At 49.8% G+C, this 13409-nt stretch overlaps 1 protein-coding gene across 1 annotated transcript; it reads right to left on the reverse strand.

The window, feature by feature from the left end:
- Window positions 1-3843: 3843 nt before the first annotated feature.
- Window positions 3844-7639, reverse strand: DCTPP1 (dCTP pyrophosphatase 1). The gene is made up of 3 exons (XM_010837326.1): window positions 7365-7639; window positions 6571-6681; window positions 3844-4336 (listed from the first exon to the last, which is right to left on the reverse strand). Exons 1-3 carry the CDS (start codon window positions 7460-7462, stop codon window positions 4036-4038), a joined length of 510 nt encoding a protein of 169 aa, XP_010835628.1. The 5' UTR covers window positions 7463-7639; the 3' UTR covers window positions 3844-4035.
- Window positions 7640-13409: the final 5770 nt, after the last annotated feature.

A 13409-nucleotide genomic window follows, 5' to 3' on the forward strand; every position in this document is an offset into this window, starting at 1 on the left:
CGGCTTCGGCCACCGCTCCAACCTGGCGGAGCATGCGCGCACGCACACTGGCGAGTCGGCCCTATCCTTTGCTCCGAGTGCGCCGGCGCTTCCGCCTCAGCTCGCACTTCATCCGCCACCGTCGCGCGCATATGCGGCGCCGTCTCTATATCTGTGCCGGCTGCGGCCGGGACTTCAAGCTACCAGCTGGAGCCACTGCCACCGAGCGCTGCCCAGATTGTGAGGGCAGCTGAGCCGCCGTTTCTTTTCTCCGCGGGGTGCGAGCCTCCATGTGGGGAGAGGCGCTCTGGGATCTTAACCTGGGGCTGCGTTAATCTGGACAACTCCCCGCCCCACCACCAGCGTCTTGAATAGGATGGGACTGGCAGGCCTGGCTGCCCTGGAACTGGGAGACAGGATTCCCCTACCGGGATCCCTGGAAACGTGCCCACTTCCCCCTCATTACATCCCCTCCGCCCATGTTAGAGTGAATAAAGTATTATATCCTCACCCCACCTGTGCCTGTGAATGAGGTGGGTGGGGAGAGGCAGAAAGTTGGGGGTCTCCCTAGGCTTAGGTGAATCGGCATGGATTCAAGAGGGGCTATAAGCCCAAAAGGGTTCCAGGAACTGCGTTTATGGGTGTGGAGTCATTCTACACTTGCTCCTTGGTTATGTCTTCATGAACTCAGATCTAGAAGGTTCATAAATTTGTCACGTTCATAAGCACTGCATTTCGCAGAACTTTGGTGAGCGGGCATGAACCTTATGCAACTCAGTCTAGCAAAGAGAAGCAACAGTGGCAACTTGGTGTGCAGGTGTACGCTCACTCATGTCTCTTTGTCAGTGGTAACCCACCAGGCCCCTCTGGCCGTGTAATTTCCCAGGAAGAGTACTGGAGCAGGTTGCTATTTCCTTCAGAATTTTCCCAACCCAGAAATTGAACTCATGTCTCTTGGCTTTCCTGCATTGGCAGGCGGATTCTTTACCATTGCACCAGTGCTACATTATTACTAGCTCATTTTCATCATCAAAGCATTACAAAGTTAGGTAACTCATTTTACGTCTATTTCTGCAGATTATCAGGTACTGACAGCGTCAGTAGTCCCTTGGGGGACTGACAGCAGTCTCTTGTCACTGGGACGATGATGGTGGAGCTGTTGGATAGGAGAGGTCCTCAGTGCAATCTTGGAGTTTAGAGAACCTCTTCCCAGAGGTGACATTTTTTTTTTAGCTGTGCCCTGCAGGGATCTTAGTTCCCTGACCAGGGATGGAACCTGCACCTCCCTGCATTGGAAGCGTGGAGTCTTAACCACTGGACTGCCAGGGAAGTTCCCTCAGAGGTGACATTTAAGCTGGTCTTAAGGTCAAGAGAGTTGGCGTTGGGGAAGTATGGCGAGAGCCCCTGAACCTGCATGGCAGACTTGTTAGAGCTTGCAGACATCCCGGGGGTGGAATGTAGGGACAAAAAGCAAGGAGGTTGGCAGGAGACAGACCACTAAGGACATTGAAAACCAGGCGAACGGTTGAGAGGCCACAGAGAAGCCTTGAAGGATTAGAGGGGAGGGAGGGATCTGACATATTATAGAACTAGAATTCATAGGAGTTAAAGTGGACCTGGGACACGGGAGAGTTGGGGCTGATTTCACTTCTTAGCTTGGGGGACTGCAGGCAGTGTCACTGAAATGGGGACACATGATGAGCAGGATGGGAGTTGAGGTGGCGGCCATTGTTGCAGCCCAGTCTGGACATACTGAGTGTGAAGTAAGCGGAGGCATCAGGGAGGTGATAGAAGTAACAGCTCAGGGATGTCAGGTCCGGAAGGTATGGCACCACATCCAGAAAAAGGTACTCGAGAATGTGAATCTGTAAAGGAACAGCCAGAGGTAGAAAGAAAACTGAAAGTGTCTGGGAAATCTAGAGCAAAGTGTTTCACAGAGGAAACTTAGCTGTCAGATGCGGCTCTGGTGAACACTGTGTGTGTGTGAATTTAGGGAAAGCGAAGAGAACAGTTTCAGTTGAGGTGTGTGCATGCTCAGTCGTGTTGTGTCCAACTCTATGAGCCCATGGACTGTAGCCCGCCAGGATCCTCTCTTCATGGAATTCTCCAGGCAAGAATACTGGAGTGGATTGCCATTTCCTCCTCCACAGGATCTTCCTGACCCAGGGTTTGAACGCACGCCTCCTGTATCACAGATGGATTCTTTACCCCTGAGCCAACAGGGAAGCCCCTCCAGGGAAGGGGTGGGGGTGAAAGCCAACCTTGAGTGGGTTAGGGCAGAAATGAGGAAGCAGAGTGGGTGGCTTGGCTATGAAAAGCACGATGGAAGTAGCTGGAGTTTTGTTGGTTTTTCCTTACCAGTAGGGAAGAGGCTCGATTATGCTTTATGGGCTGGTGGGAAGGGCTAATGGAAAGGAAGAGACCTTGATTATATAGAGGAGAGGGGAGATAATTGATCAAGGAGACAGGATGAAATAAGAGATCAATAAGATAAAGCTCTTGCTATCACTGTTGGGAAGAGGAAAGGAAGGTTTGGAAACTTAAAGCAGTTCCAGTCTGATGAATTCTCTTACCAGGGAAGTAAGAGAGGTCACTGGTTAAGAGGGAGTGAGGTCATTAATTAGAGGACTGAGGCCAGTAAAGTGGAAGGCTTCATTTCACTGATGTGGAAATAGGGTGAAGGAGGCAGGCCACAGGTATCTCTGAAAAGGAAGTGACGTGCCTGAGGTCACACAACGTGTGAATCATACATTCCCAACGCTAGGTATAGAAGTGGAACAAACAAACTGGCCTTGGGAAGGAAGGCCGCAGAGGGGATGGGGAATGTTAGGCATTCCAAGGTCCAAAAGAAAAGAAGCCTTGTTCTGCTCCACACCAGACAGACCTGACCCTGATCTGTGCTGCGGGCCAAGGGAGAGGGGCGGAGGGCTCACAGCTCTGGGGTCTGATGGACAAGACTGGGGCCTGAGACTCAGCCCTAGGCCCAGGCTGGCCTTAACATGATATTTCCTGCCTTGGGCCCCTGAAAGTTTTGAGTTGAAAGAGCAAACTGATAAGGACAACTGCAAACTTAACAACTACCTACTGTGCACCAGACACTGTCCTAAACACTCTTTTTTTTTTTTTTTTGACCATGTGGCATATGGGATCTTAGTTCCGCGACCAGGGATCAGACCCAGGCCCCTTGCATTGGAAGTGTAGGGTCTTAACCACTGCGCCACCTGGGAAGTCCAGCACTCTATTTATAATATAATAGCTTATTTAAACCTTACAGCCCTACTAAGTAGATACCATTATTTCCATTTTAGATGAGGAAATGGAGGTACAGAAAGATAAAAATATAATGAACATCGTGTTGCATGCTAAGTTGCTTCAGTCGTGTCCAACTCTTTGCAACCCTATGGACTGTAGCCTGCCAGGCTCCTCTGTCCATGGGATTCTCCAGACAAGAATACTGAGTGGGTTGCCATGACCTCCTCCAGGGGATCTTCCCCACCCAGGGATCAAACCTGTGTGTCTTATGTCTCCTGCATTGGGAGGTAGGTTCTTTATCACTAACACCACCTGAGAAGCTCCATAATGAACATCATCTAGTACCAAAGATGGCATCTGAGCCCAGATAGCCTGGCTCCAGAATCTGGGTTCCTATCCAACACTACATAAAGCCTCTGATCTTATTTAGAGAAGGGGAAGGGACTTACGTGAGATCAGACAGGGAACTTTCTAGAAATCAGATCTCTCTGCTCTGCAGGTGGGAGATACAATAGAAAAACATGGGAGTTGGGCTCACAGGCATTCCGGGTGCCCCTCTCCAGCGTGGACTGGGACAGAGCCTCCCCGGCTGCCCTAGGAAGAGTCTAGAAGGTGGTAACCAAAAGTTTTATTGAGGGAGAAAAAAACAGGAGGCTATCTTCTGGAGGTTCTGGGGCCTTAGACCTCAAGAAGTGTAGCGCCAGGTCCATGACCTCTTAGGAAAGAACTAGAATGAGGTACCTTGACCAGGCACCCTCTGCTGCTCAGAGGCCATGCTGAGCTGCAGGTTCTGTGCCCATGTTTCTAGGTTGAGACCTGACCTGTGGACTCAGAGGCAGGGTCTGCAGGCCCCATGGCCTGGTTTTCAGAGGTGGCCCCGTGGGGCAAGTCTGTATACTTGCAGGCAGAACCACGGGATAGATGCGCTGGGTAGCGTCGCCGGTTGGTGTCCATCTTGCAGAGCACTGCTTGGGGCAGGTCTACACGGCAGCGGGCTGCCAATGCTACCAGGTAGATGAGGACATCACTGAGCTCCTCTTGAAGGGCTGCTCGTTCCCTGGGGGACCAGGCTTGGGGCCCAGGCTCCTCATCAGGCTTCCACTGACTGGGGACAGAAGACACAAGACAGGCACACACACACAGATGCTAGCTAGGACAGTGGGTTCCACCTCTCTCAGGAGCAGCCCACATCTTGAAGCAGTGAACTCCCACCTCCTAGGAAGTTTCTTCCAGGACAAGTCAACCCATCTGGGCCCTGGACTCCTTATGGTGGGGAAGAGACCTCATCAGATGATTCACCCAGACCTCTGTGTCCCTACCTAAGCCAAGGAGAGGACATTTCACTTATTGGGACCCAGTCCTACCTGCCAACCCCGTCACTTCTACCCCAGACTAAACCTTAGACCTGGACCACTGCAAAAGTCTGCTAACTCATCTTCTCTTCTTACCCTGCTGCTGCTGCTGCTGCTAAGTCGCTTCAGTCGTGTCGAACTCTGTGTGACCCCATAGATGGTAGTCCACCAGGCTCCCCCGTCCCTGGGGTTCTCCAGGCAAGAACACTGGAGTGGGTTGCCATTTCCTTCTCCAATGCATGAAAGTGAAAAGTGAAAGTGAAGTCGCTTAGTCGTGTCTGACTCTTAGCTACCCCATGGACTGCAGCCCACCAGGCTCCTCTGTCCATGGGATTTTCCAGGCGAGAGTACTGGAGTGGGGTGCCATCGCCTTCTCTGCTTCTTACCATACCATCTTTTAAAAGAACAAATTACATTTCATCCCTCCCCTGCTTAAAACTCCCCCAGCTGGACTTCTCTGGTGGTCCAGTGGTTAAGAATCTGCCTGCCAATGCAGGGGACATGGGTTCGATCCCTAGTCCGGGAAGATTCCACATGCCATAGGGGCAGCTAAGCCCATGTGCCACAACTGTGAGCCCATGCACTGCAACTACTGAAGCTCGAGTGCCCCAGAGTCCATGCTCTGCAACAAGAGAAGCCACTACACCTAGAGAGTAGACCCTACTCACTGCAACTAGAGAAAGCTCACATGCAGCAACAAAGACCCAGCACAGCCAAAAACAAAAATGACAACTCCTCCAACTGTTTTTGGAATAAAATCCAAACTCCTACCTCGCCCTCCAGGTTCTGTATGAAATGACTCCTGTCTCTGCCAATGTCATTATCCACCACGCTCCCTCTCACCTGGCCCCCCCACCCCCTTAAAGCCACTCATTCTGGCCTCGTCTGTCTTGCAAATAGGCCAAACTGTCACAGGGCCTTTGCACTTACTCTGCTCCCGCAACCTTGAATGCTCTACCCCACCCATGCTTCCCATCAGGTCTCAGCTCAAATGTTACCTCCTTAGAACAGCCTTCTCCCTCTGTTACTTTCTTTCTCAACACCTCGTGTTATTTGCCTCCTAGAACTTGTCACAATTCCATATCTTTTAAAGTTAGTTCACTTATTTATTGTCAGTCTCTTTGCACTGTGAGCGTATCCATCTTGTTCAAGACCATATCTTGATTCTAGATGACCTAGCACCCAGACGGTGCTCATGGACCGTAATGAATGAATGAATGGATTGCCTTCCCACACATCTGTGCTGTCATTTCTCCATGCCCCTGAGACTACCCTGGTTTAGTCCTCACCACATTTTGCCTCGTCTACACCAGCCTCCTCACTGATCTCCCCTGACACAATTCTCCTAGGGGATCAAATCCACTCTGCAGGTACAGTGATCTTTCTACCACTCAAATCGGGTCAGGTGTTCTGTCCAGAACTCCATTACTTCCCAGCCAAATCCTACCATTCTGTGTTCCTATCCTACCCCTCTCCTCCGCAGCCACAAGAGATTTATGTATTGAGTACTTATTGTGTGTCGGGTACTTGAGACACACCAGAGAACAAGACAGATACAAAACCCTCACCCTTTGTCAAGAAGCTTACACTAAAGGAATCCTACATTATTGCTGAATTCCTACATTCTCACTGAATTTAACTCGCCCTTTTCCATCTCACTACCTTTGCAAATGTGGTTCCCCCTCTCTGGAATGCCTTCTATAGAAGACCAGCCTTTCTACCCCAGAGGCAGAGGTATAGGAAGGTTCCCACCACCCCTTCTCAGACCTGGATCTGCCTTGCTGTTTTTACACCTTTCTCTCCCAGGAGACTGGGAGCCCCTAAAGGGCAGCAGACCCATAAGTCATCTCTCTGGATGCCCAGCAACCAGGTACAGAAGAGCTTGGTAGTGAGGAGCGGAAACTGGATCCATGGATATTTGATGGTCAAATGAATCCTCCCCTCCCCTCCTCAACACAGACTCTTCCAGAGTCTGTCATCTACTCACAAGAGCTCTGCCAGCTCCCCAACTTCCCCCACCAAGGCCAGGAGGAGGTTTCGAGGCTGATGGAACTGCTCCCAGTCTCGTTCAGCAGCGAACTCAGCATGGAGGCGGCGACTAGAATGGGAGAAAGGGGTGGAAGTCCAGGTCCAAGGTTAGGGGATGGGGGAGGAGATGCAGGGCCCTGGCAGGTACTCAGTGAGATGCAATGGGGGCATGCGAGTCAGAGAGGATTGTGCAACTAATTCTTTGGATGGCCTAAACAGGTCATCTCTTTTTTAGAGGATTTGGTTTTCTCATCTGTAAAATGGGTGCATCCTTACACAGACCCTAAACTATCGAAATCTAATAATACCCTCATTTTCTTTATTCCATTTCCTGTTGCTGCTTCTGCAGTTTTCCTCCACCCGGAATAACCCTGTCTCTGCATATCTAAATCCTATTGATTTTACAGAATGCAGCCCCAGGACACTTCCCCCAAGAAGCCCTCCTGGATTTCCTCCAGAAAGAAATGTTTTCGATGTCTCAACACTACATTTGCTCCCATCCTACCTCCCGCTCCTGGAGGACAGAGGCAGGGCAGAAGCATCACCGTACTCCGGTAGGTCCCCTGCCTCAGATGTGTATAGTTAAGCCCATTTTGCAGAGAAGAAGGTTAGAAGTTTCGCCTGCGGTCAGTCCCCAGAACTAGGACCTGAGCACAGCCACTAGCCTTTTTTTCCGAACACGTGGAGGGACCCTACCCGAAAGGAGGGAGGAGGGGCGATCTCCCCAGCTCAGGCTGGGCAAGGACGGCTTACATGTCCTCCAGCGTTGGTTCCGAGCTGAAGCTGAAGGGGCCGGTAGCAGTAGTGCTCTCTCCTCTGGCACCTCCAAGCATCTCTTCACTCGCGGACATGCCGCCCACCGAGCTGCCGCCGGGACCGTCTGGGAGAACCGGGAGCCAAGCTCGGAGCCCCCGCCTCCAGAGCCCCTGACCAATCACAGGCGTTTGTGATTGCTTCACGGGGGCGGGGCTGAAGGAAAGACCAATTACTTATGTGGAGCTCGCTAAATCCCTCCCCTTACCCGGACTGGACCAACCTGAGAGGACTTCAAGCGGGCGTTCCTTGGCTCCCGCCCCTGAATTCTTGAGTCTTGACCGAGAACCTTAAAGATATAGGTACCAGATTCGACCAGGGGAAGAGACAAAGGGCAGAGGTTGGAGAGCGCAAGCGCGTCACTTCCCTTTGGGGCGCCAGATGGCACCAAAGCGAAATGACAGAGCGGGGAGCCTCGTGGCGAATCCCAGAAACGAATGATTTAAAGGAGAGAGGGGAGCTTATTAAAACGATACAGGAGCCTGAGGAATGAACTAGAACTAGGGTTGTTGTTCAGTCGCTCGGTCGTGACCGACTCTGCGACCCCATAGACTGCAGCATGCCAGGCTTCCCTATTCTTCACTCTCTCGGAGTTTGCTCAAATTCGTGTCCATTGAGGACTTCTCTGTAACCTAAAAGGTAAAAAATCTGCCTGCAATGCCAGAGACCAGGGTTCGATCCCTGGGTCTGGAAGATCCTCTGGAGAAAGGAATGGCAATCCACTCCAGTATTCTTGCCTGAGAATCCCATGGACAGAGAAGCCGGGTTGGCTGCAGTCTGTGGGGTCGCCAAGAGTCGGACACGGTTGAGCGACTAAAACACACACACACACACATGTCCATTGAGTTGATGATGCCATGCAACCATCTCATCCTCTAGGGGAACTAGGGAAGCTGTTTCAATTTTACATATTTAATCCTCACAGCTATTCATTCAGTCCTCAAATCAGCCCTCTGAGGTAGTTAATATTATAATCATCATCTCCATTTTACAGATACAGAAACTGAGGGATTGAGTAATTTAACTCTACAGCTAGTAAAGTGGTAGCCAGGTTACAAATTTAAGCAGTTTGGCTTCAGAATCTGGGATAACTCCTACACTGCTGCTGCTGCGAAGTCGCTTCAGTCGTGTCTGAGTCTGTGCAACCCCATAGACAGCAGCCCACCAGGCTTCCCCGTCCCTGGGATTCTCCAGGCAAGAACACTGGAGTGGGTATATTGTCTCAAATGGTGATAAGTACTATGGTAGATAGCAAGATAGAAAGGACCTGGATCCTTGATAACATTGCTGAGCCACTTATTTTAAAATAGGTTACAAAGATGCCCTGATTTAAGACTCTGGTTATATAAGATAATAAATCCCTTTATTGGTCAAACCACTTTTAGTGTTTTTGTTACTTGTCTTTGAGAAATTGACATTTAACCTGAGTAATTATTAATAAATCAAGGGGAATAGGGGACTTCCCTGGTGGTCCAGTGGCTAAGACTCTGCACACCCAATGCAGGGGGCCCAGGTTCAGTCCCTGGTCAGGAAACTAGATTCCACATGCTGCAATTAAATATTCCAAATGCTGCAATGACGATCAAAGATCCTGCATGTTGCAACTAAGACCTGGCGCAGTCAAATAAATATTTTTTAAAAACATTAAAGAAAAATCAAGGGGAATAGAGTAGTAGGTATAGAGAACACCAGTGGTTAAAGCAGGGAAGGCTTGTTGCTGCTGCTGCTGCTGCGAAGTCGCTTCAGTCGTGTCTGACTCTGTGCGACCCCATAGACAGCAGCCCACTAGGCTCCTCTGTCCCTGGGATTCTCCAGGCAAGAACACTGGAGTGGGGTGCCATTTCCTTCTCCAATGCATGAAAGTGAAAAGTGAAAGTGAAGTCGCTCAGTCATGCCCGACTCTTAGCGACCCCATGGACTGCAGCCTACCAGGCTTCTCTGTCCATGGGATTTTCCAGGCAAGAGCACTGGAGTGGGGTGCCATTGCCTTCTTGGCATGTTCTAAATGCAAAAAGAGTTCCAGTGTGGCAGGAATGCTGTGAACAAACAAGGGGGATAATGGTGGGATGTGGTGTTGGAGAAGTAAAAAGAGATCAGATCAGATCAATCAACCATTGATTTTATTTCATATTTTATTTTATTTTGGATTTTAAGTATATGGGGACCTTTTGAAGGATTTTAGGCAGGGGAGCCATATGATCATATTTCATATTTCTGAACCCTCTTACTGCTGTGTTAAGAATGAACTGGAGGAAGGACTTGCCTGGTGGTGCTGTGGTTAAGAAGATAAGGTGGCATCCATCTGCCAGTGCAGGAGACACCAGGTCAATCCCTGATCCAGGAAGATTCCACATGTCAGCTAACAACTAAGCCAGTGCACCATGACTACTGAGCCTGTGCTGCAACTGTTGAAGCCCACATGCCCTAGAGCCCATGCCCCACAACAAGAGAAGCCACTGCAGTGAGAAGCTCTCATATGGCAACTAGGGAGTAGCCCCCACTCACCACAACTAGAGAAAGCCCTCACAAAGATTCAGTGCAGCCAAAAATAAATAAATAGTTTTAAAAAGAATGAACCAGAGGAGGGCAAGAGTAAGAAGCAGGGAGATGCGTTACTGCAGTTTTCCAGCAAGAGACGTTGATGAGTTGGCCTGGGTTGATGGCGGGTGAAGATGAAAAGAAGTAGATGCATATCCTGGAGATAGACCTATAGGTTTTGTTGGCTTTGAACTAGTGAGATGGGAGAAAGGGTAGAATCAAGCATGGCTTGCAGGTTTTGAGTGTTGGGCAGCTTGGCAGATGGATGGTGACTAATATTGGGATGAGGAAAATGAGATGCAGGATGGAACACAAAAGGCATCGGAAGTGTGGTTGGGACAAAGCAAGTGAAGACCCACATCAAGTTGGCAGGTGGATTTATGAGCCTAAGGGTTAGAGGCAAGATGAGGGCTGGAAATTCAGATTTGGTAGTCTCTGTCATTTAAACACTACTTAAAGTTTGGGAATTCGAGAAGAATAACTAGTACAAGAATCTAGGTAGGCAAGACTAAGATTTGGGGTACTCTGACATTTAGCAGTTGAGCAGAAGAGAGGAAAAGGGCTTCCCTGGTGGCTCACTGGTAAAGAATCCGCTTGCCAATGCGAGAGAGAGGAGGACTGATCCCTGGGTCAGGAAGATCTCCTGGAACAGGAAAAGGCAACCCATTCCAGTATTCTTGCCTGGGAAATCCCATGGACAGAGGAGCCTGGCAGGCTACAGTCCATGGGGTCGCAGAGTCAGACATGACTGAGTGACTCAACAACAAGGGAAGAGAAGGTGAGGTAGGAGGAAAATCGACAGAGTGTGAAGTTATGGACACTAAGAGAGTGTATTCCAGAGTGAGTGGACATCTGATGCGGCTGAGCAGCTGGGTAAAATGAGAGCACAGAATCTGCTACTGGATTAGGCAACATGGAATTTAGATATGGGAGGTAGGAGATATGAGGGCGTCCTGGGTAACTCCTAGGTTTCTGGCTTGAGTAAATAGATGAATAGTTTTGTCATTTGCTGAAATGAGGACATAGAAGACCTGAAGTTGTGGTAGGTGGGAAGATACTGAATTCAGTTTGGGACAGGTTGAGTCTGAGATCTAGGCAAAACATCCAGGCAATGTCCAGCAGGTCTGAAGTTTGGAGCATTGAGCTACCTTATGGATCTGGGTACTGAAAGTTTCAGGAGCCAAGCACCACCCCTAGCACCTTCCCTGGTGTTTACTAAGCTTCTCCAGTTGTGTGTGTGCTCAGCCACGTCTGACTTTGCCGCCCCATGGACCATAGCCCGCCAGGCTCCTCTGCCCATGGAATTCTCCAGGCAAGAATACTGGAGTGGACTGCAATTTCCTACACCAGGGAATCTTCCCTGACCCAAAGGTTGAACCCTTATCTCTTGTGTCTCCTCCACTAACAGGCGGACTCTTTACCACTAGTGCCACCTGGGAAGCCCAGCTTCTCTAGCCTAAAGACAAACTTACTGGAATATAAAACACCACTTGGAGAGCAACTTTCTCGGGAGTCCTCTGCATCGCAGATTTTTTAAGAGTCAGGTTTTCAGGACTTCTAGAGTTCACAGGTCAAATGGTCCTTGGAGACTGATCTGAAGGAGGAGGCACTCTCACTGAGATTGTCTCTGGCCATTCCCCCCGCCACCCCCCAGGAGGTTCCCTGGCAGAGCTGTAAAGCTCTTCCAAAGCATCCTGCAGGGACATCCAAGTTCTTTGCTTCCACGACATCATCCTCTAGAGACCAACCGGGACTTCTCTAGCTGTCCAGCAGTTAAGACTCTGCTTCCACTGCAGGGGGCCTGGGTTCACCCCTGGTCAGGAAATTAAGACACTGCGTGCTGGGCAGCGCAGCTAAAACAAACAAACAAAGGTGTTTCTCCATCGCCAGCTAATAAATCTTTAATGACACAGTGGACGGAACTTTGTTTTTGCTGAAACAGGACAGCATGTAACACATTTAAAACATGTAAATGCACACATACACCCTTGTACCACTCAAGAGTTTGGCCACCTTCCCTGCTAGAGCCAAACAGGTGCAACTGGTCTCAGTAAGGCTCTTTGGGAAAACCTGGAGTGGAAGTGGCCACAGCAGCTGGAGAACAAAGCAGCAAAGGCCTGTAAATTGCGAAGGTGGTGTCCGGGTAGGGGAACCTGGGCCAGTCAGAGGTCCCAGAGACAACAGAGAGCGATGGAAAACTAGGACTCAGGTGACTGATTGGGAGCCTACCTGCCAGTGCCCTTGGGAAGACTGTTTCTCTTCTCTGAGCCTTGATTTCCCTATCTGTATAATGCGGATCTGGCCTAGGTGGCCTCCAAGGACACTTCATAGTGTGCTAGGAGGACCAGGACAATACGTATTTTGTCCATGGCTGGGTCCCAATAATCTACTTCAGTTCTGTTTGCTTTTCTTTTTTTGCCTCGCTAAGCAGTTTGTGGTATCTTAGTTCCCTGACCAGGGTTCGAACCTGGGCCCTTGGCAATGAAAACTCGGAGAGTCCTAACCACTGGATTGCCAGGGGATTCCCAGTGCTGTTCTTATTGGAGGTAGATCTGTAGGCCTTATTGGTTGTGAACTTGGGAATGGGAGAAAGGGTGCTGCTATAATTAAGATGGGCTTCCCAGTTGGTGCAGTGGTAAAGAATCTGCCTGCCAGTGCAAGGGACGTGGGTTCGATCCCTGGGTCAAGAAGATCCTATGAAGAAGGAAATGGCAACCTGCTCCAGTATTCTTGCCTGGAGGATCTCGTGGACAGAGGATTCTGGCAGGCTATAGTCCATGGGGTCACAAAGAGTCAGACACAACTGAGTGATTGAGCATGCACGCATATAAATTTTTCAGGGGCAGTCATAACAGAGCCTTTTTCAGAAACTCCAGCCTAGCCCTGTCAGGCCAGACAGTCCCCAACACCCTTAGAAGTCCTTCACCAACCTATTTATCTGGCCATATCCCCCTACACACAGGCTGAAATCCACTCTCCCTGCCTTTGCTCACCCATTCCCCTTCTTCTGGAATGCCCATCCCCATTCTCTGCATATCCAAATCCAAATTCCACCCATCCTGTAGAGCCCCGCTTCAAAGCCTCCTCTAGGAAGCCTTCCGAAACTTCCTCCAAAAGGACAGAATTTGGTTTTATATAGTACTTCCTTCACTCTTATGCCATGGCACTTACCACTTCTTACTTTAATTTGGGGGAGACTGGTGACCCTGTTCTAGATCTACCCTCAGTCCGGTCTTCTGGAGAACAAAAGCAGTGTCAGGCTTTTGTTTCCCAGGACCTGGTACTTGAGTTGATCTATACATACATTTAGAGGAGGGTATCTCACGGGATCTTCTCCATGACTTGCCTGCCATAGGTGAGTATGGCTGTATGAAGAAGGCTGAGCGCCGAAGAATTGATGCTTTTGAACTGTGGTGTTGGAGAAGACTCCTGAGAGTCCCTTGGACC

This window comes from Bison bison, unplaced genomic scaffold (genome assembly GCF_000754665.1).
Source record: "Bison bison bison isolate TAMUID 2011002044 unplaced genomic scaffold, Bison_UMD1.0 scf7180017864072, whole genome shotgun sequence".
NCBI lineage: Eukaryota > Metazoa > Chordata > Mammalia > Artiodactyla > Bovidae > Bison > Bison bison.